General features: G+C 36.6%; 3 protein-coding genes across 4 annotated transcripts; all 3 read right to left on the bottom strand.

Moving 5' to 3' along the window:
* Window positions 1-2,206: 2,206 nt before the first annotated feature.
* Window positions 2,207-6,759, bottom strand: Syn2 (Syntrophin-like 2). Of its 2 annotated transcripts, XM_088047902.1 has the most exons (8): window positions 6,596-6,759; window positions 6,310-6,514; window positions 6,104-6,263; window positions 5,592-6,058; window positions 4,331-4,489; window positions 4,055-4,279; window positions 3,803-4,006; window positions 2,207-3,755 (listed from the first exon to the last, which is right to left on the bottom strand). In XM_088047902.1, exons 2-8 carry the CDS (start codon window positions 6,505-6,507, stop codon window positions 3,648-3,650), a joined length of 1,521 nt encoding a protein of 506 aa, XP_087904028.1. In that variant the 5' UTR covers window positions 6,508-6,514; window positions 6,596-6,759; the 3' UTR covers window positions 2,207-3,647. The 2 variants fall into 2 exon arrangements, with proteins under 2 accessions (XP_087904028.1, XP_087904027.1); XM_088047901.1 differs by having other exon boundaries at window positions 4,055-4,489.
* Window positions 6,760-7,020: 261 nt separating this feature from the next.
* Hmgcl (hydroxymethylglutaryl-CoA lyase) lies at window positions 7,021-8,241 on the bottom strand. Its single transcript, XM_088047032.1, has 4 exons — window positions 8,088-8,241; window positions 7,897-8,036; window positions 7,729-7,852; window positions 7,021-7,681 (listed from the first exon to the last, which is right to left on the bottom strand). Exons 1-4 carry the CDS (start codon window positions 8,151-8,153, stop codon window positions 7,046-7,048), a joined length of 966 nt encoding a protein of 321 aa, XP_087903158.1. The 5' UTR covers window positions 8,154-8,241; the 3' UTR covers window positions 7,021-7,045.
* Window positions 8,242-8,283: 42 nt separating this feature from the next.
* Window positions 8,284-19,523, bottom strand: LOC148167321 (RNA-binding protein 38-like). Its single transcript, XM_088047031.1, has 5 exons — window positions 18,785-19,523; window positions 18,111-18,237; window positions 17,449-17,506; window positions 9,858-10,087; window positions 8,284-9,807 (listed from the first exon to the last, which is right to left on the bottom strand). Exons 1-5 carry the CDS (start codon window positions 19,223-19,225, stop codon window positions 9,668-9,670), a joined length of 996 nt encoding a protein of 331 aa, XP_087903157.1. The 5' UTR covers window positions 19,226-19,523; the 3' UTR covers window positions 8,284-9,667.
* Window positions 19,524-21,033: the final 1,510 nt, after the last annotated feature.

The following is a 21,033-nucleotide window of genomic DNA, read 5'->3' as shown; positions in this document are numbered from 1 at the left end:
ATCCGATGTTTATTTTAGGTGTGTAAATGTAAACTGCTTTTGTTTGGAATGGTTTGAAACTGTGCAATTATCCGTTTGTTTGATATGGTTAAAAAAGTGCGTCGCTTCCTGTCAATTACATATCACTCTTACTTTTTTTATTAAACAGCCGCGTCAATCATGTTGACGCTTTTTAAAATTACTTCTAATTTTCGAATTCATTAGATCGTTCTTTAGATTGCATTCTTTCTAGATCTTCGGATTTTTGGCAAATTCTTTAAATCTCTTTTCCCCTTTTTCAGATTTCTTGTAGTTAGATTTTTGCGTGCGTTTACATTTCTTTTACTCATTGTAAAAATTGTAGTCTTAAACGTACAATTAGCTCAGTTTCTGAAGTTTCCTGCTTGTCAGGTTCTTACGTTCTCACGTTTTTAGGTCTTAGATTTTAAATTATTTCTTAGTCGTCAAGTTTTAAATTTTCATTTGTTCAGGTGTTGAAGATTCTGAGAGGATTCGCGTTTTTTTGTGAATTTGCATGACAATTCGACCAATTAAAACAGAACGTAAAATATGCTGATTCTAATTTGTTAACAATCCACGATTCGGTTATTGACTGTGTTTTATTTCATATAAATTCTACGTGATTGCGAAACCAAAATGGGCCGCGCGTAACTAAAAAAAGGCTATTTGAATGAATGAAACATAATACACAATAAATGATTGAATATCTATGTGTATAACTGATTCCATTTCGTTTTAATTCGATTTTCACCAAACCGTGCAATTTGCAGAAAGTGTCAAAGTTTAGAGATAGGAGGAAACAATTTCTTTGCGAAAAATAAAAGAAGTCTTTTAGTAATTAATTAGTGAACGGTTCGCTAATTGGGGAACAAAAACTAGTAACTACACGCTTCTCTGTAAGTCACGTATTTTGTCTATGTGAATAGGAAAGGGCGACCGGTTTCTGTGCTACCAATACCTAACCGGACGCATGAGAAGTTAAGGGCTTCGGTGATAGGAAGTCTAAAACAAAGGATTCACGGTTGCTCCAAATCTCGCCTATTCACCTCTCAAATGAATTATGGACAAACAGTTGTCGCTCTCTCCATGCAAAATTCAAATACACGAAGCATTACCGGAACAGAATTCGACGATTCAAGTTTTAAAACCATTAATTGGGTCTTTGATTGGAAAAAGATATAATATCGAAAATATTGTAGTAAATCAGAGAAGACGCATCTTGAAGTTTGATTTTTGCGTTCCCCGGCTTAAATTTTAACGACAAGCTTAACGTGGCGTCTATTTTGTAGTTTCCGTCGAATTAGAAGTGAAGAACTTGTTGAACGCATTCTTGTCGACTCCCAATTTGAGTATCATTATCCCGAGCGAAAGCACAGTAAATATCTCTATCCGGTAAAACCTCAAACAAATTTTTTGTCACGATTTAAGAAAATCTTCGTCTCATCAAAAAGAAATTCAAGGGAAAATTTTGACAGGCTATTAAACCAAACGGGAGAAAAACGCTCTAAAATAATTTACGTTTCAAATATGTAGATTTGAGTACGTGTAGGAAATAAAGGAGTCCTAGAAGACGGAACAGGATTTAATTAAAATGGATGAATCCTCCGGCTATTGTCAACTGACTGGGGTGTTAACACACGTGGATACCTCTGTTACACGCGAAACGTGATCATTTCACCGTTTCCGAGAACCACCCTTGGAAACAAGACCAACATTTTCTTTTAAAATTGTTTTTAGCTCCAAATCTCAAATTATTTTCTTAAAGTGACACCTATTGGATACGTGTTGAACAAACGTGGTAATTGCCCGATTTCCTGTTTCTTTCTCGGAAAAACGTTTGTAACGGGCACCAAAATGTGACTATAATTAATGACACAGTTAACGAGAAATCGAATCATGATTACAACGTTTTACATTTGCTCCTTAATGATCTTTTGATGAATACTGAATTGGGGCGAGCGCAGATACCGACGCTACATTATTTTCTTGCGCGTTTTGTAATTTCAAATTACGTTGTAATAAAATTTACATCAAACTATGTTGTCATCTATTCTAGCTAATTTACTTAAAGGGCGGTAATGGAGTTAATAAAGTTGCGAAATAAATATAACGACACGGGATCTTACTTTCTCGTTAAAATAATCTAATTCGCTTCAAGTAGTTAAATTAAACTCTCGAGGAAATGGGTGTCGAATAAATGAAAGAATTTGGGTACTAAATAAATTTATTCATATTGTCAACGATTAATAACTATATGCTTCAATTGAAGTATTGAAAACATACTAACTTGGTCAATTTTAAACAATATAAAATATATAGACCATTAAAATGATACAAATTAGCTTCGAGTTCGATGGGATTTAAAATAAAAAATCACAACCATTTCTTTGTAATGCACTAACGAACTATGTTATGTTAAAGCCAAAGCTAATGGTAATTTAGTTTTACTCATATATTTCATAAGATTCATTCAAAAATTTAACAACTAATTAACGATACTAATTTGACAACTTGACTTTACCATCTATACTGCAAGATAAGTAATTACCAACAGTAAGTAACAATAAATACATTTCAATTTATTTAGAGATCACTTATGCTTTGGTTCAAAACTAGTTTCAAATCATCATAATCTTCTTTTTATACAAATATAATCCTGTTAATACACTTATTGCTAATGAATTCTAATTGAACAAATGGATGATTGACTATCGTAACCCTAACACCATCCTACAATATTGGAATTCTTACAAGTTAATTCCCTACAACTGCCGACATGCCTACTCTCCCAACTACGAAACACATCTAATATATGAAGTTGTAGCTAAAAAAGAACAAAACTTAGCTTAGACCGAACACAAAGCACAGCTCCACCGCTCCAGTAATGTGATTTTGTTTTGGTCTTGGAAAATGTGTGCGACTGTCAATCGTTGATCAAAAGGCAAAAGTGACCAAAACTAAATCCCCGTTGTTTTCCAATAAAGTAGATGTTTCTACTGATATGATGTGATAGAAAATGAAAAATAGCTTCGTTAGATACGTATGATGGTTTTGAAAAGTTTCCATTTTAACGGCCGATGGAAACTTGAAGAGTAGCAAGTCACTACAATTAACATAGATCTAACAATGATGTGTGATATGGATATTGGGTTTCTACTGTACATATACGTTGTGCTCTTCACGTCTTAAAGGGAGACGTACTTCTAGATTGATAGCATATAGAAATAAAAGAGCTATCTATAAGGAACATTACCAACAGTACCATTTCGTGCAACGCAGATATTGTGCAATCCTATTAATAAAAATAATCTCAAAGTTAGGAGTATTATACCAGAAGATACTACTCTAGTTACATTATTACCCATTTTTAATAACTATGCAATACTGACTTCATTAGTTTAAGGTGGAAATTTCAAACTATAAAACCTACAATTATCACTTTTACACACAACGGTCTCACCATTTCCCTACCATAAATCAGTTGGTTTAACTTGGAGTCAAAATGACTTTAAAATAGCACCATATTTCACGACACAATGGTGAGCCAACGATATTTCAAGTTAACTAATTACAGTACTGTTATGAAAATACATTTAAACAAATAACCAACTGTGAAGTACACATGGACTTTTTAATAACCATCTAATTTATGGCATCATTGAACATAAAAAACCGGGATCTACCGATGCTACCTTTGCTGTCAGAAATGCGTGCATACAGAATAACAAACTCTGAAGGATGGAACATTCTAATTCCTGCAAAAAAAATGGTAAGAAACTAATTTAGGTGATGTTTTCACTACCTTTGTATCTATAGCTCGTGATTCCGAGTCCTGAAAGTGTAACTTGAGCTTAGACTTGCCATCATCTGAAGATCCTCGTAACTGTGAAAACTTGTACTGCCAAACCGGTGTCTTACAGTCACCTTCATGGAGCGAGAATCCTAAATTCCAATCTAAAGTTAATCCAGCGGTCTTTCCATTGCAGCTCACAGTAAACGTTTTATTCTACAAAAAACTGTCAGAACGATACTCGATAGTTCTCTAGAATAGTACCCCTAATTTCATCACGGCTGTACACACGGAGCAATGCCACGCATTTTCAATTTTCAACAACTCCTGACGTGTTTCTACAGAAAAATATCGCGAATCTTGGCCAGAAGTTTGGACCAAGAAACAATGTTGACGTTCATCAACATTTTCAGAGTCTTTAACTACGCGAAACATGGTTTGGTATACTTTAAACATTAGAGGACATTTACTCCAATCCATTACGTTTAACTGAAAAGGCGCATTTGAGGGATCATCATGATGGGATTGCGTGCAACTCACAGGCGGTGAATCGAATAACATTAAGTCTGTGCCTTTTAGGGCGAAAAAACGAGGCTTGTAATTTTGCCAAGGCTGATTATTATTAAGGACACCTTCGTTCACCCAGCCCATGTATTCGATGCGGTCAGACACGCTGAAATTTCTATTGTACAGCTTCATCTGAAAGAAAGAGTTATGTCAGAGATTTATTTATTGATTCTAATCCACGAGTCTTGTGCAATCGCATGTTTTTGCACTGTTTTAATAACACAATTCGGATGCCAAACGCTCCTCATTAAAATTCGAATTTGTTTTATCGATAACCATCTTTGCTATAGCCATCAAGGCTATGATATGTCAAAAATAATTTGCCGCTCATTACAAATGTGGGTTTAGATTTTTTAACTGAGTTGTTCAGGGAACAAAATAAGTTTTGAAAAAAACTGTTCTAGTTGCGGTTTGAAACCTGAAAATTAAAAACTTGAACACAAAACCCAAACTGAAACGTCATTGACGTAAGTGGCATTATAAATAAATAGATATGTAGTTATATTCACTATGAAAACAAAGCGGCAAAACAATGCCATGATGGGAATTCCAGAGCCAGCCTTGATCTAGAAACGTTTATAAATACCTTGCAGTATAAAAAACAAAAAAAATATGTTTCCTCCATAACCCGATAATTTTCTTATAAGAAAGTTAAATCCGTAAAAAATGGATGTTGATTAACGATTACAGCAAGGTTTTGGTACCCTAAAAAATTAGTGTAAAAAGAACGAACTTTTGTGAGTGTAAAATTCACATCAAAGTTGGCGGCTAAACAAGTTATGACCTACATTTTTTTTTTCAATTCTTTTTTTTTCTGATATATTTGTAACATTTATAACCATAAATACATTAATATCTTAAATAAACATGGAAAACAACCATTTTAATTTTTTTAACAAATTTTCAAAATGTCAAAAAAATGGTACGTGATGAAGCTTTGAGATAAAGATATTATTTATTATTTTGTTTCGGTCACAAAACAGCAACTTTCAGAAAAACTAAATTGAATTAGTCGCACGGTGTTATCGAAATTAATTTCCAAGAGTACACAAAAAGTTGATTTCATTCAAAATTGCCTTGAAATGAAATGAAAGGTGTCCCATTACATCATACAAAACCAACAAATGCGTCATCTTCCCACTGGTGCTAATAAATACATGCAAACGTGAAAATTGAGCAACCATCAAAATGTCAACGCGTGGGAAGAACTCAATAAAAAAATTTATATTCTTACCTGTAAGTTTGTAAGCCCTATGATATTATCCGTAATGTATTTAAGCCACTGGGAGAGTATAGCAGAATCATCACAATGAATAATTCCAGTACTGACACCATTGAGCCCCCTAACTTCAAAAGCATTAGGTCTCAATTTATCAGTGCCAAAGATATATCTTGTGACATATGCCATCATTAAGGGTAATGTAACGATATCCACCCAACGCATTTGGGGCTCTTGTTCTGACTCAGAATATATAGAACTGGGTCTGCTACTAGTACTATTAGTTGTGAGCCTTAAACTCTCATCAGATGTTTCTTTTTCATCACTATTACTGTCTTGTTGAGATTCTTTATCTTCCTGTTTTTGTAAAAATGGAGTTGCAGCTTTGTAGTGTTTTACAGTTAAAACTACTAAATCGCCAGCATTGCGTAGAATGTTAACAGCGTCGTCATGGGGGCATGCAGTGATATATTCCCCATTAACTAGAAAGAGCCCATTAATTCAAAAATGGACCAATAGGTCCATACCTTTAATGATAGCATCTCCTACAAAGAGTTCTCCTGTTTGGTCAGCAGCTTGATTTTTATATATTCGTGAAATTAAAATAGGCAGTTTATGTTCAGCACCACCTTTTATGCTCAAACCAAGGCCCCCAACTTTTTGTCTTCGAATTTGAACCATTCTTTCCTATAATATGAAACTTTGTCAACTTGTCAGGGAGAGAAATTCCTACCTTAGCATTGAGTGGTTTAGATTCTAGCGGTATTAACTCTTCTTTCTGGAGCCTTAACACTTCCATAGATAAATGCAAACGGACAGGAATTGGTCTACTTTTCCCATCACTCACTGTCACCATCCCAGTTCTTACCTTCAATTTCTGATCCACTTTTTCTTCAATTGGAGTGGTCATTCTTGTTGCGTTTATCCTCATATTGGACCTAAGAACTCAAATGTTTACTTCATAAAGGGCAATTGATTTTTTTTCTTCAATACTGAATTGATAACACATGTAGACGTACCTTTAGAAGACACGAACACGAGATTATTTGAAATTGATTTGCAACATAATTTGATTGTTATCAGGTTTTACGAAGAAGTTAACTAAAGAACTAGCAAAACATTCTATCACTTTGACAACCTAGAAGCCATTTTTAAAAGGATCCAATCCAAAACAAACGATTGGAGAACGAACGTGGTTGCCACATTCATCCAAACGACATAAAAAAAATTGACAATCAATTCAAAATAAATCAGTTTGTGAGAAAAATTAACTGTAAGTCTAATTAGTAAGTAGATAACTTGTAAATACCATGAATTTGATTTTTTTAATTCGATGGTTAAGAATCCTAAAAGTGGCACGTATTGTGGCAACACCGCACAATTGTTTCACCAATATCACCACATAGAATCCCCTAGTTTTTCCGCGAACTTCAAACACGCGTGAGATTTTTGTAAAATGAGTTTATTTATTAGAAATACTTTTTATACAATGCTTGGTTGACTCGTGATGCTGTAGGTTTGTTAATCTTCTCAGAAATGTAATGTCCCGCGTCTATCAATTTTTTTAAGTCAACTCCAGTCTCAGCCCCCATCCCGTGTAACATGTAGACTAAATCCTCTGTGGCTACATTGCCTGTGGCCCCCACGGCGTAAGGACAACCTCCAAGGCCAGACACTGAGGAATCCACAACTTTAATTCCGTGCTCCAGAGCCGTGCAAATGTTAACTAAAGCTTGCCCATAAGTATCATGGCAGTGGATGGCAAGTTTTTCAGCTGAGGTGATTTTTAAAAGATCTTTTATCATTGCTGCGATGGTTGTTTGGGTTCCTATTCCAATAGTATCCCCTAAAGATATTTCATAACACCCCAAATTGAGCAGAGATTCGCATACTGTTGTTACAGCTTTGGGTTTGATGTAGCCGTCGTATGGGCAACCAACAACACACGAGATGTAGCCTCGGATCTTGAGGTTCTTGTCCTTTGATTGTTTCACTATTTCTTTGATTCGGTTAACGCCTTCTTGGGCTGTACAGTTTGTATTTTTTTGGGCGAAACCATCAGAGGCCGAGGCAAAAACCGCGATTTCTTGAGCCCCCACAGATATCTGAAAACATTTGATATGAAAATGTTAAAACAACCGGCGACCATTACAGCACTCTCTAAGCCCTTCGCGTTTGGTACCAAAACTGGATACGCGACTGATGGTTTCTTGTTGATTCTTTTGAAAACTTCAACATTGTCGCCCATCTGCGGCACCCATTTAGGGCTCACAAAGCTAAAAATGCGTTAAAAACAACATTACAGCTTCAGCAGGATTACCTTGTCACTTCTATAGCCTGCAGACCAGTCTCTGATAACTTGTTAATAAATTCAATTTTTACGTCTGTGGGCACATGAACAGCTTCGTTTTGAAGACCATCCCGGGGGCCAACTTCCACTATACGAATAAAAGGCTTGTGCTGGAACGAGGGAACGAGGGATGACGATGAAATTTTATATTTTGTACTTACAAGGTGTCTTCGAAATTGGGTCTGAGCCCCCTTGGAGACAATCGTCCTTGTCGGGTTAAAAAACATTTTTATTTTGCTAGAGTATTATGTTTTATCATTGTTTATGTTATGATAGTAAGGTTATTGTGAGAGGGGGGATTGGATTGAGAAATAAAAGAACAGCTCTTTTATATATAGGTGCTCCAAAACAACGCGAAACTATTTAGAAATATTTATTGTAACCGAATTACATTTTGATATTTATTTTACAATTATACGTACAAAATAATTTATGTTAGATTTATAACAAGTATAGGTACTACATATACCATTGCAATTTTTCTTATAGAGTACTTAACAGAATATCGAGAGCAGTGGTACTGCATAACAAAATAATACCTATTTTAGGCCACGTTTGACTTAAGCCTTGATAGTACTGTATGTCTAATTATGTATATACATCTTCACAAGTCCAACAATGGTAGGCCTGGCAGTTAGGGCACTAGTCAGTTGGACGGAACTTATTGATAAGAATTGACTAGAGAGTACAGTTTTTATCACAAGTAACTCGAAAAAGGCACTGTTGTTACTAGACTGCCGCCATTCAAGGAACACTTACAATTCTCTTTTTTTGCGTTTGAATTATGACTTAAGTAACTTATGCTATTGACCAGAATCATCAACGCAAAGAAAGAAATTTTTGGTTAGTTAGACATTTTGTTTTTTGGTGAAAATGTATATAGGTATGTTTCATACAATGACTCTATGTGCTTTTGGAAGTTTATACAGAGAGATTTAACTTTTGGTAGGCTATACAGAGTATCAGTTGTGCTTCTGTACAGATATAGTACTATATTACAAATCGAACTAGAATGTGATTCAGAAATTTCATATCACAAAATATATTTTCGATTTTTTTTTGGACGTGCTTTTCATTTGGTTTGTGAGCTGACATCAATTTTTAATTCTAAAAATTACAGTGAAGAGCACATTTAAAGAAGAATTTGATTCGTTCTGTGATGTTTCTGAAATGCACATCTTCATTTAACTACAACTAGTCTAAACTAAGGACTAATTATTTAAAGTATTTAAGTAAGTATATAGGATACATGTAAGGACTAGACTACTATATAATTTAATTTGCTATCTACTCTTACTTAAATTTATTGCACTTTCTTTTGCAGTGACAACAAAAACTTTCTGCAAAAGTAGGAGCAATTAAAGTCTGTTATAGTCATTGAGCATTATTACTTAACTCATAATGGTAACTAAGTGGAATTTATCATAACTAAACATAATTTGAATTGTCTTAAAACAGATCGTAATTTCCGGAGTGACTATTGATGAGTTCAAAATTCCAAACGCTAGTCCGGTTTTATGAAAGACAGAGATTGTCGAAAGTTTTAAGGGTGCTAACATCATAAACTCAGACCAGAATCTGGAAACTAAAATTCTCTACATTGTGAATGTTCAGACTGGCACATCCTGAGCCTGTAATCCAACAGAATTTCTATATTGTCGATAGATGGCGTAAGCTGCATAAACTGCTATTTATAACAGAAAAAATAACAACGTAGGGACGTGCTCATAAATTCAGGTAATTATTGTAATCTTGCTTCCTGTAAGGTCTGTGCTTGAGCTGCTGTTTGGTACGGGATAGCAGGAAAGGCTCCTGCCGTCGCTGCCGGGAGTCCAGGTGTCTGAGGAAGTGTATAAGTGTACGGTAAATATCCTGCTGCCCCTAAAAAACACATATAGTACTCCACCCTCCAATTGCAAAGTACAACAAACCTGCAGCACCTGTGTAAGGAGTATAGGCATCAAATCCATTCGCGTATTGTCCCGTATAGGGGGCGGCAGCTGCAGCAGCAACAGCGGCGGCATTTTGATATTCATAAAACTGCGATGTGGCGGCGGCTACAGCAGCCGCATGAGTTAGCTGAGTCGCTGGAAGCGGAACTAGACTTCCAGGAGCAGCAGCCGTCAGGTACGGTGATTGGTACACGTAACCAGGTGGTACTCTGGAAACAGTCTTTCTTTAAAAGAAAATCTACTGCGATCATTGGAACACAGCAAGCAACACCAGAGAATAAATACCAAAAAAAGAACACCTCTGATGCACTAAAATGATCAACTATAAAAACACGTTACAGGGCGACCTTCTAAGGATTATAGCAACTAAGTCACGAATCAAAGACACCAACTTAATCATACTTTTAGTACAGAAAGAAAGCACCAAGTCGGCCAAACGACGTGATCTTTACACCATGTGTCAAAATCGCCCAGTTTAAAGCGTTTAAATATACAGAATATTGCTCAGTTTTAATAATATCCATAGCTGATTTTCTCCCAGAACTGGGGATCTCTTAAGGATCAGTTCGAAGGAAAAGCAGCAGATTTTATTAGTAGATCGAGCATGCGACGTTAATAAAATTCTAATAAACTATTTTGAGAAAGAAATCGTTTTTGGTGGAAGAAGTTACATGATTTTTACATTTAGTTCTCGTATTTAAATAAATAAATTGCATATTTCAAATCGAACAGAAATTTTGACTTACAAATTCAGAATTTGCGTGTTATTTTGTAAAGAGTCTCTTGTCACCACGATTTGAAATATTCACTTGTGAAATATACAATATAACTTCAGCATGCAACTTTCTTTGTTAACATTTTATATACAATACATATAATACAGGTCTGTGTTATTTTCATAATAATCTAATAATGTTAAGTATTAACAAATTAAGCACAATTGTCCCTCCAAGCGTTGCGACTAGACAGGGAACACTTTTCTAGAAATCTACAATTAGTAGCTAATCGTATTGAATTGCGTGAAACCAAATAGATCGCCAATAAAACGAAAGAATATTGTGACGACTTTCTGTTACATTTTGCCTTTTAGGCATCGTCGGAACATCAATGAAACCATCAATAAACGCGCCGTAAAATTATTAGAAAACATCAACAATTGTTGGCCCGATTGCTGTCGATTCGAATTATTTATGACCGCCAACAATTCCTGAGGTTTTTTAAGCTCATTTCCAATTATCTTGATGTCTACTATACAGAAAAATCTGATTATCCCTGTTATCCGATGCGTTGAAGTAGAGCGCGAAATGACAAAATTTTGTGAAAAAAAAAAGACGAGGAGTTAAAAATTTTGTTTTCCGATGGTGGCCGAAGTTTTAGAGCAACCGTAAGATTTATGTGGGTTAATATAATTTGAAAAAATTATTATTTAATGGGACGTTATAGTTTTACAGCCATAGCCATAACTAATGATCAAATATTACACGGGTTAAGTTTGCGGTTTGCGGAACAAAGTTGAAATAGATAAATTTAAAAATATTTAGTGAAAGTGTGACTTCATGATTTCAGAAAATTGCAGTGATGTGTTGGGATAATGAAATCGTAGTTTATTTTTAAACAGCTTCAAAAATGTATTTTATTGCTTTTACGCAACTTAAAGCGTTGTTGGGTTTTGTTTTAAGAGCTCAAAGTATTCATTGCACCTGATCGCTTTAACTAGTTTAGCTAAAAAGAGACAGCAAGGACCTAGCCATTATAAGAAGACATTTGCTGGGACGAGAGACAGTGCCAAGACTGCCAAGTCTATTTCTGTCGCCCTATTTAACATTGTTTGCGCGTTTTGACTAACACATTATTTTTAACTGAACGGAGATTTAAATTTTACCAGAATAAAAGGCGCACTATCACTGCCTCACATCTATCCGATATTTCTTTGCATTATTAATGATGTACTTCGGTGCATGCGGACGGAATAACGGCCATTTTAGATTTTTTGTTGACAAGAACACTTCTACTTAGATAGTCAATATCTGGGGTCGGACAGTAATTTAACAAATGACCCGTTCGCCCAATATTGGCCCAACATTCTAAATCCCTTTATGCCATTTGCATGACAGAAAATTGATTTTTCTGAAAAAGTGGTGTGATAGCTTCGGATTACGGCGGATATAATGGAATATTGAAATCTAGGTTTACCGGACACCACGTCACATCGATACTAAAAACATTATTTCTAGACAATAACGCGAACACTTCACTTTTTAAATCGATCATCATCATGTTGTCATGCTTTCTACGCATTCGTATTTTCATGAATATTCTTCAACCAACTTCAACGTTTCACCAAAAAACTCAATGTAATTCAATTTATGGCTTTTAACCGATTTTTTTACGTGTGGTATTTTAAACAAAATTCCACCAAAATTTTTGTTTAAAATGAAATAAGTCTTCAAAGACACATTTTCAACGTCAGAATAGAACAATAAAGTTGTTTCGTCACTACAATTCCTTGGGAAGGCTGCCAAAAGTAGACAGTTTGGGACAATTAAAAATGTTCGTCATTAATCAATTTCACAGTGAAAAATTCTATTTCCTATATAACTTTGAACTAAATCAGAATCACTGCTCAAATCGTTTAGAGATATTTAGAGAATTAATTTAATATCTTTTTAGTATTCGTTTTGAGCTGTTCTAGAAATATACAGTTTTAAAAAAAAATCTATTTGCGTCGAGTGCAGGAATTTTTGGCGCCATGTCGGACAAAAATGATTGTCATTTGTTTATACTAGATAAAGATTTTGGCAAGTTTCACAATGTTGCGTCCGAATTCGTTAATAGCCTTGAATTATCACATTTACGCAAAGGACTCGTAATATTTTTAGGTTGTGAGTATTTTTGAGGTCCGGAGGAATGTTCTTACAATAGCGACGGTCTAGAAAGTTTTTTGTTCCAGACAAGCGTTGTTAATTGTTTGAAATAAACGAGAGCTATATTATTAATTATTCGCAATAAGCGTGTAAGAGAGCAAACCACATGTGGTGTCGGGGTAAACTTTCCTAATCGATTTTGTGACATAACAATTTCAGTTATTTCGTAAATTGATTTGTTGAAAGGGTAAGTCCACCCCAACACCAAAAGCACAACGACAATTGCTGCAGTTAAATTGGCTTTATTAATTTGACAGTAATTTTGTCGATGAGTGTGTGCAGATTTTAGATGAATATGAATTTTAGAGGTTTTCGCCTTGGCTTCAATTTTTTACGGAAATCCGCCTGGCCTAAGAAATTCAACGTGAATTTATGAAGTGAAGCTACGCCGTATTAATTTATGTCGAGCGATAAACTTATTTTAACGGTTGGTAAACGAGGAATTGGCTGATAAAAACGAAGAACTTGCGATAACCGCGTTCGATACAAACCCGCTGAATACCGATGTGCATAATTAAAAAGTTGCTGTCGCCTTATTACACAGAAACTTCACGTTATAGACTTTTTCGTTTACATTACACGGGAAATTGTGTATATTTACCCACCAGTTAAGGGTTCTAAAACCTACAAATACGCCATCGTTTTATTCCACCAATCCCAATTTATTACGACCGCAATTCTCATTTATTTTACCCACATTGATAAACACGTCATTTGTTATGCATATTTCAATTACTTAGAGTGTGCTTAGATCGCAATTGTTACCAAGTGGACAAAATCACCCTTAAGATACGCGCCCCCCACATTTACAATAAGGTCACTTATTTCATGCATTACATTACTTCTATTTAATTACAGGCAATGACTCCAAATAACAAACAATACATTATTAACCTCCCTCTCACTCTAATTCAGTTTGTGATTTATAGTCCCACTGCTTTTTACAAGCACTTTCCTTCCTTAAGTACTAATTAACTACCGCTTCATTTTTTATCACAATTATGACTGTCTCTCCTTTTTTCTTTGGTCAATTTTTTGTCGAATGAACCCACCCTAAACTTAACTCGACGGACACCCCTTCAGAATTCTGATAAAGTCGCAGGAATTTAATTAAGGGAGTTTCAGCAACTTCCTTTGCTTCTCAAGGTCGAACTGATTTAAGCACAATCTTCAAAATCAATACATATTTGTCACAACTCTAAATCGATCCTGTACATTCAAAATATTAATATGCGATTCGGGGAAGATTAAGCTTCCAAGAGTCATGAATCGAGCTTTTTTGTTAATTTTACCGACAAAAAAGCGTCCACAATTGGGAGATTTTATTGTCTTTTGTCTGATCTTCTTTGTTTAGCTTTTATGGGGTTTTTATGAGTTTTAATTCCTAAGCAGATGCAAAGAAACTGTATTGTTCACCCAGTGGTTACGGTTCTGAGAAATTGTATGTTTTCATGATTGGAACTTTTTATTTTCGTGCATCTTTAGTTTGAAATATGCTTCGAATCGTTATGTGGTGTGTCATTGGCGGTAATTAGCCAAAGTGTTCGTTCGATTGTTGGTTATTGCGCGTTGTAGGAGTGTGCAAATATTGTAATAAGACCGATATCCGCGAATAGCTGAGATTGGCCGGAAGAAAAGATCGCACATGGGTAGCGCCCACAGGTCAATAGTGCCCCCGGAATCCGGATTCCGGAGTCGGCGGCAGGCGCGCAAACGTCATTAGCCAGCAAGTAAGTCCGGATTTGTGCGAAGCTTGAACGAGATTATCCAATAGAAATGTGTTATCCGCCTAGAGACCGCCTTCTCAACAAATCCGCCACTCGTTTTCAACATTCTAGAAAAGTGTGTTGTCATTATCGATCTGTAATATACCATATTTGTTTTTCAAAGGTTTTCCGTGATAGGCAGTGGCGGAGAAGTCTGTCGCGCGTAGGTGTTCGACGCGTTCCAAATGTCAAAATACGTAGTCGGAGAATGCTTAACAGCTGCTTAAAACTGGTAATATAAAGGCGACTTGTGATAAAACGTAGCTAAATTTAAGCACGGTGTCAAAGAGACCGGAGACTGAGAGGAAAGGAAAATCTTAGTAATTAATTTTAAAGTTATTTTCGGGTGATACATAATTTACAAACACGGCCAAGAGTGACGCATGTTCTTGGCGTCAGATTCGAAGACACCATTACACAGCATGTTCCGCCTTTTCAATTATATTTTGTCATTTCAAACACCTCAACCTGTCAATATTTTTCGTTCGATAAAACAACTCATTTATTTCAGTCATCTGCATTTACGTGACTCATACACCGCTAAATTTACAATATAACTTAACGATGAATAGATAAAAATAATAATCGCTGACCATGGATTTATGCCACAAATGTCACAATTTTCCTAATGACCGACACTCGCATTGCTTTTATCGACCAGACTTAAAAAAAAACACCAAATTAATACAACCACAACAACAAATCAATGCTTGCGTACGTAATTCAGAAATACAGAAATCATCTTTTTAAATTTAGTCAAGACCTACATTTTTACGTAAATACTATTTACGTACGTACTTATGCAGGTGATCTACATTTAAAATTATATTTTCAGTGCTTCATAACATTTCAAATAACACATTTATACAGAGGTGTTTGTTTTGACTCGCGTCCGAAACAAGGAACCATCCATCTTTTCAAAAAGTTGTTTCCAAAAATTGGCAAGACTTTTTAGATATGTGAGTGACAGAGAATCAGTGGTACCAATGGAAAATATTGAAATATACGTAATGTCCTGCCGGAAATGATATTATCAATACTTTTGAAGTGTCGTACACATGCAACCATGTTAATCTCCTGAAATATTGTCTTGTTGCGCAACGATAAAGAGATTTTAATGAGTTTACGAACCGCAATGGTTCCTAAAATTATTAATAAATAACAAAACAAAATCTGATATGTTACAGTATCAAATAAAAAAATAAAATAATTTGTACGTCCGGTTATTATTACCTTCAACTGGTTTATGTGGTCATTGCCTAGAATATTTTTTAGAATTTTGTATTGAAAGCCTTTTTTATTGAAAGCGATTTTTGCTCTTGATTTTCCTCAACCAATAGTGGAATTAGTGCATAAAATCAAATAGGCACGTGTTGCACTCCAAAACTACTATTAAAAGTGTATGTGCACTGATTATCTATAGAAACGGTTAAATATAGAATGCATAGAGTAAAACAGCTACAAATCTAGGCCAGTCCATGCCAAATTCAAGAACAACGGAATATTTTTTGCTATAGGGGTGACGATTTTGAATGCAATTAGCTGCACCCCCAAGCAATCTGTAAATCTAGATAGAAGCTTTGATAGAGATAAAGTTGGGAGTGTATCTAATTGTAGTTTAATATTGATAACCACAGCAAAGACCAAGTCTACGGATTAGCAATAGTGAGACCGCCGCCGCGAGATTCGCGCCGCCGCCGCGCAAGCCAGGCACACATTCACTCGCTACTACGCCGCCACCACCGGCTGCACTGTAACACGCCCCAGGTTAATGACAACCAAGCACATCGACATCCTGTTAGTGTCGCGTTAGTGTTACATTGCAGTCGTGAGTTACAGAAAAGGAACGAACATCAAAATAGTCAGCCCAAAAGAAAAACGAAAACCTCACAGCAAACAGTAAGATTGGGCGTCCGTCGCCACCCGTCCGTGTGTCCTCTGGACATATCCTGTGCTAACGACAGATTTAACCATGCCAACCGCTAATGGATTAAGATAAACATGCTAGATTACTTTGTACTTTTCAAATTATAGCATTGACGCATCCTTTCTCCAACTGTTTTTCATTTTTAGTCCCCAAACTTATTTTTTTCTTATCCAGACGCTTACCATTAATGAATGCCGAATTGTCCTTGTGATTTTAAAACCCACCGATGCGGGTAATAATAGAACTGTTAGATAAAGAATTTTCATTTGTCATGTGTGAGGAAGTTTCGGAAACGAGACAAAGTAATAATTTTGACAAATGATAAATCGTTTGGAAAAGCACTGAAGTCGATTAATTATTAGTTAGTTTTGGTTTTGGGTTTAGATTCCGGTCGATATCGACAAGATAATGGTAAGTGTCAATTGGGGTCAGTTTGAGGACCGCTGTTTCTGTGTGTCTAAAGTAAAAATCGCATGTTTACGAAACATGTGTGATAGTAGGAATGAATAAATCGTCCTTATCAGTGGAATATGATAGTACGAAGCGGACACGACCAAACAGGGAGACGGACTCGTGCAAAATGTGTCTCTGGCGGTCCCACCGTCAATGGACACCTGGGGCTCGAACGGCGGGCTCGCGAGTGACAACAAATGTTTAATAAGTGGAACTCAATACTAATCAAATAAAATCCACACGCACACTCACAAACACTCATCGAAGGAACTAACTCTTTACATTTGTATGTTTGAGGCGTTACGAACGATGGTTCGGGATACGTCTCATTGTCAGCCAAATTCTAATCTGCAAATCATATGGAATAACGAATCACCAACTGCCTTCGTGACATAAGTAGCTAGAAAATACGAAATATTGATTACGACAGACTTGGTGATGCACATTTATAAAAGTGCACTTCGCGTGCGCCTGTGGCTTGTCTGTTCATTTGTACTTACCCGTACTGACCCGGAAGAAGAGTAGGATAGCCGGCCCGGATTCCTTGAAACGGGAACCCTGCAAAAACGCATACATCAGACCCAAGTACTTGTTGCCTCCCAACGACTTTATTATGCACAGGAAGTAGACTATTTCGCGTCGTGTACAAAACGCTAAATACCTCCCTACACATTAGCGGCACCACCCTGCGGCCATTTCTCGCGGGGCAAATTACCCTTTTGCGTTTACGACACCAAATATTACAGAAGCCAGAAAAAAATTGACAACATTCTTTATTTATTGTCACTAAAGATTCGTACATTTTTAAACCTTAAAAACAGAATAAAAATGACAAACCGTTTGTTCGGAATTTTAGTCATTATAATGTTGCTTGTAATAATGACATGGATTTGAATATAAACCGGAATAATGAGAGTCCACGCGCTTTTTCGAGGCGAGTCGTTCCAAATTTCCATATTGTCTGCGATCATTGGTTTAATTACTAAACGGATTGTTGGTTCGGTGGTCGTGCGCCATGTGCGGACGTCCGGGTGTACCGGAAGTCCGGAGGGTGGTTTAGAATCCGCGCGCCTAACCAATAACCACTATTTACTGTAACTTTAACCCATCTGCCGTATGTAAGAATTCGTTTAGATCGAAGTAAGAAAATTTTCGAACTTACCCGTTTGAACATTTCCTCGTGGCTTTGCTCCTAGAATTGCTAAGTTGACGTTCGCCTTTCGACCGTCGATAATAGGATTGGCGTCTTTACATGCTCTGTCTGACGAGGACTTATCTCCCATGATCACCTGTAAGAAAGGGTACTTCTTAGGACTTCGCGTGTTGCCAATTTTTGTATCGAAAGGAAAAGTTGTTGAACGCGGGTAAAATGTTGGCAACGTAGTTATAAAATCATTACTGTATTGAAATAAGTTTTATGTGCCGCATTGAGAGTTCAATGCCAACATATGACAGGAAAATGAATTTTTTATTGACATCAACAAGCTTTTATGTGTGTTTGTACCTTTGAATGTTGGCTCATGTTCGTATCGAGCTGTCGATAAAATAAGTGAGTGGAAAAAGCTTCCGATTTAACTTTTTGGAATTGTAGAATAGCCCTGGGCCCAATTTGATTTAATCCGGGCTATGAAGTTAATGATTCGTCGTATCTGATAAATATCGTTGTGCAGAGTTTATTGTGCGATCGGGCCGGGTAAATTTGGTGTGAAAGTATTCCGACCCCATTGAGCAGCTGCCGTGGGGAGTAAGCTCCCTATTTTGTGCAGACACAAACGAGTACGGTGAATATTAACGATTTTCGTGTATGTGGCTCGGAAGAAGGGAAAATTAACTTACAAATCCGTAGCCGCGACTTTTTCCTGTCTGTCTGTCGGTGATAACCACGGCTTCCTCAATTTCCCCATAAACGGAAAAATGCTCCCTCAAAGACTGATCCGTGGTGTGGTAAGGTAACCCGCCGACGAAGAGCTTGGTCCATGTGGTGTCTTTATGTTGCACGCCGCTGCTGTTGGTGGTGTTGGTGGCATTGGTGTTTCCCAACACCCCCAAACCGCCGAGCCCGAGGGTGTCCGCTTCGGTGGCGGCAGGGAGTCCGGCACTGGGCATTAGCATGGTTTTCGCGCCCTGATCTTCGGAGGGATCAGCAGGGGCGACGCGCTCTTCGGTGGTGCGAGAAATGTTGTTGTGGTTTTCTGTTGGTCGACTTGGGCGAGTTCCGAGGGGATTGACTACGTTGTTTATGTACTCTTTGGTGAAGGTGCTCCGACGATCTCGCATAGGTATGCAGGTCCAGCCGTTTTGCACATAAAGTTCCGGAATACGCGGATTCACACCACTACCAACAGCGCGAAAGCACGTGTGATGCTTTGTATGTACTACTTGCGAGACGCTACAACACTAAATTTAGCTTTGCGGTATTGCAGCTGTGTTAATGAACCAGACGGCTGTACGAGAATCGCACTGAAGGGAGCTAAGGGTTCACTGAAAAAGTACCGCCAACGCTGAATATTCAACACATATGACTACTACCAACGCTCTGACACGAATAAAACTAAAGCGCTGAAATGCGCCCCCTGGATTGGTCAAACTGTGGTGGGGACGCACCTATTACATTTCAAACTCCATTACGACATTTTCCTGCGATATATGAACTTTTAAGCGCACCATAAACATTTTCTTCGCTCAATTATTGATAACGACACATCAACTACTTCCTTCAAAAATAACGACACTCAACAGCTGAAAACACTCTTCTCGCTGGGGGTACATAACAACGAGGGCCGTACTAAATTTATTTACAAATTTGCAATTTTTATATCGATTTATTTATATTTTTATTTATATTCTTCCACTCTTTCACACGCTAAATAATTTTCTTAACAAATCTTTACAACACTAGATAAAAATTCAATATGGGATAAATGTCATTTACCATCTGTTCTACATTCAAAATTCCACTCGATGATAAATGAACAAATATTCACACAAAAGAAGTTTCTGTCGAAGACTTCACAGTTGTTACTTTTGTATTGTTTTTCACAGAAACACATGACACGTATTTGGGATCGATTTGAAATTAGTGTTTTATGTGTTTCAGGTACATTATTTCAAGTAATTTACTCCAATAAAACATTGATTAGTGAATTACATATTTATTTATTTATTAAATATTCCACGAAATTGTTTAAATTACAAAATGTAATAACCGCCTATGCTGTGAACAAATTACACGGCAAAAATGTTAAAGTATGCAACTTGATTTGACTCAACTGATTCTTTCCGATCTTTTAATAATAAATTGAGCAGAAATAAAACTTTTCCTGTCAGTGGCTTGTGTTAATTTACTTCTAATTACCTCGCACATCATAAAACTTCGAAATTTTGATGTTTTCAGTGAAGCGTTGTTAACATAAAATATTTTGATTGGTAGGGATAATTTCAGCAATGCTTTAAAAATCTCTAACGATAGTGATGATGCGACAGATGTCAGCGGAACCTGGATCACCCCCTTCATTATTCTCCCGTACATAAATAAAGCTCCAGAGAATTTGTTACTGCCAATAAAACCCGTTATGAGACGACAAACCAAGTTGTCTCTTTAAACCCGGAAGTATATAAGTTTAGAACTGCGTTGTTTTACGGTTATTGTGCAAAATTTGTAGTGATCAAAACAAAATTATTTTAGGATTTTACGATTGTAGTGAAACCGTAGGGTAGCAGATGTAGAATTTTCATTTCAATGTTAAGTAAATACGCTTTGGAGGTCAGAAATATGAGTATGTGAGAAGGGGTGTGAATTTTTAGCAGGGCCGGTCCTGGAGAGAACGCGTGCGGTGTGCGTTATTCTCCATCTGCGCGTGTTGAGGGCCACCCCACATATACCGTTGTTCCACTTGACGAGTGCTGCAATACTTGGCACACCTGGTCTAGCACCCTCCTTATTTAAGATAACACCGGTATTATCTTGGTCTATTCATTTCATCGCTGTTCGGTCTTAATTTGTTATTTTTATTAACATGATTTCCTGCATTTTTCGTTCTAAAATGGTACAGTTCGTACCGTCTGATTGCAAGCAGCTGTGCTCC

The sequence above is a fragment of the Gnatocerus cornutus genome, chromosome 10 (genome assembly GCF_029298725.1).
Source record: "Gnatocerus cornutus isolate USDA-ARS CGAHR chromosome 10, icGnaCorn1.1, whole genome shotgun sequence".
Classification (NCBI taxonomy): Eukaryota; Metazoa; Arthropoda; class Insecta; order Coleoptera; family Tenebrionidae; genus Gnatocerus; species Gnatocerus cornutus.
Note: the sequence above shows the minus strand (reverse complement) of the source record. Positions and strands in the feature narration are given on the sequence as shown.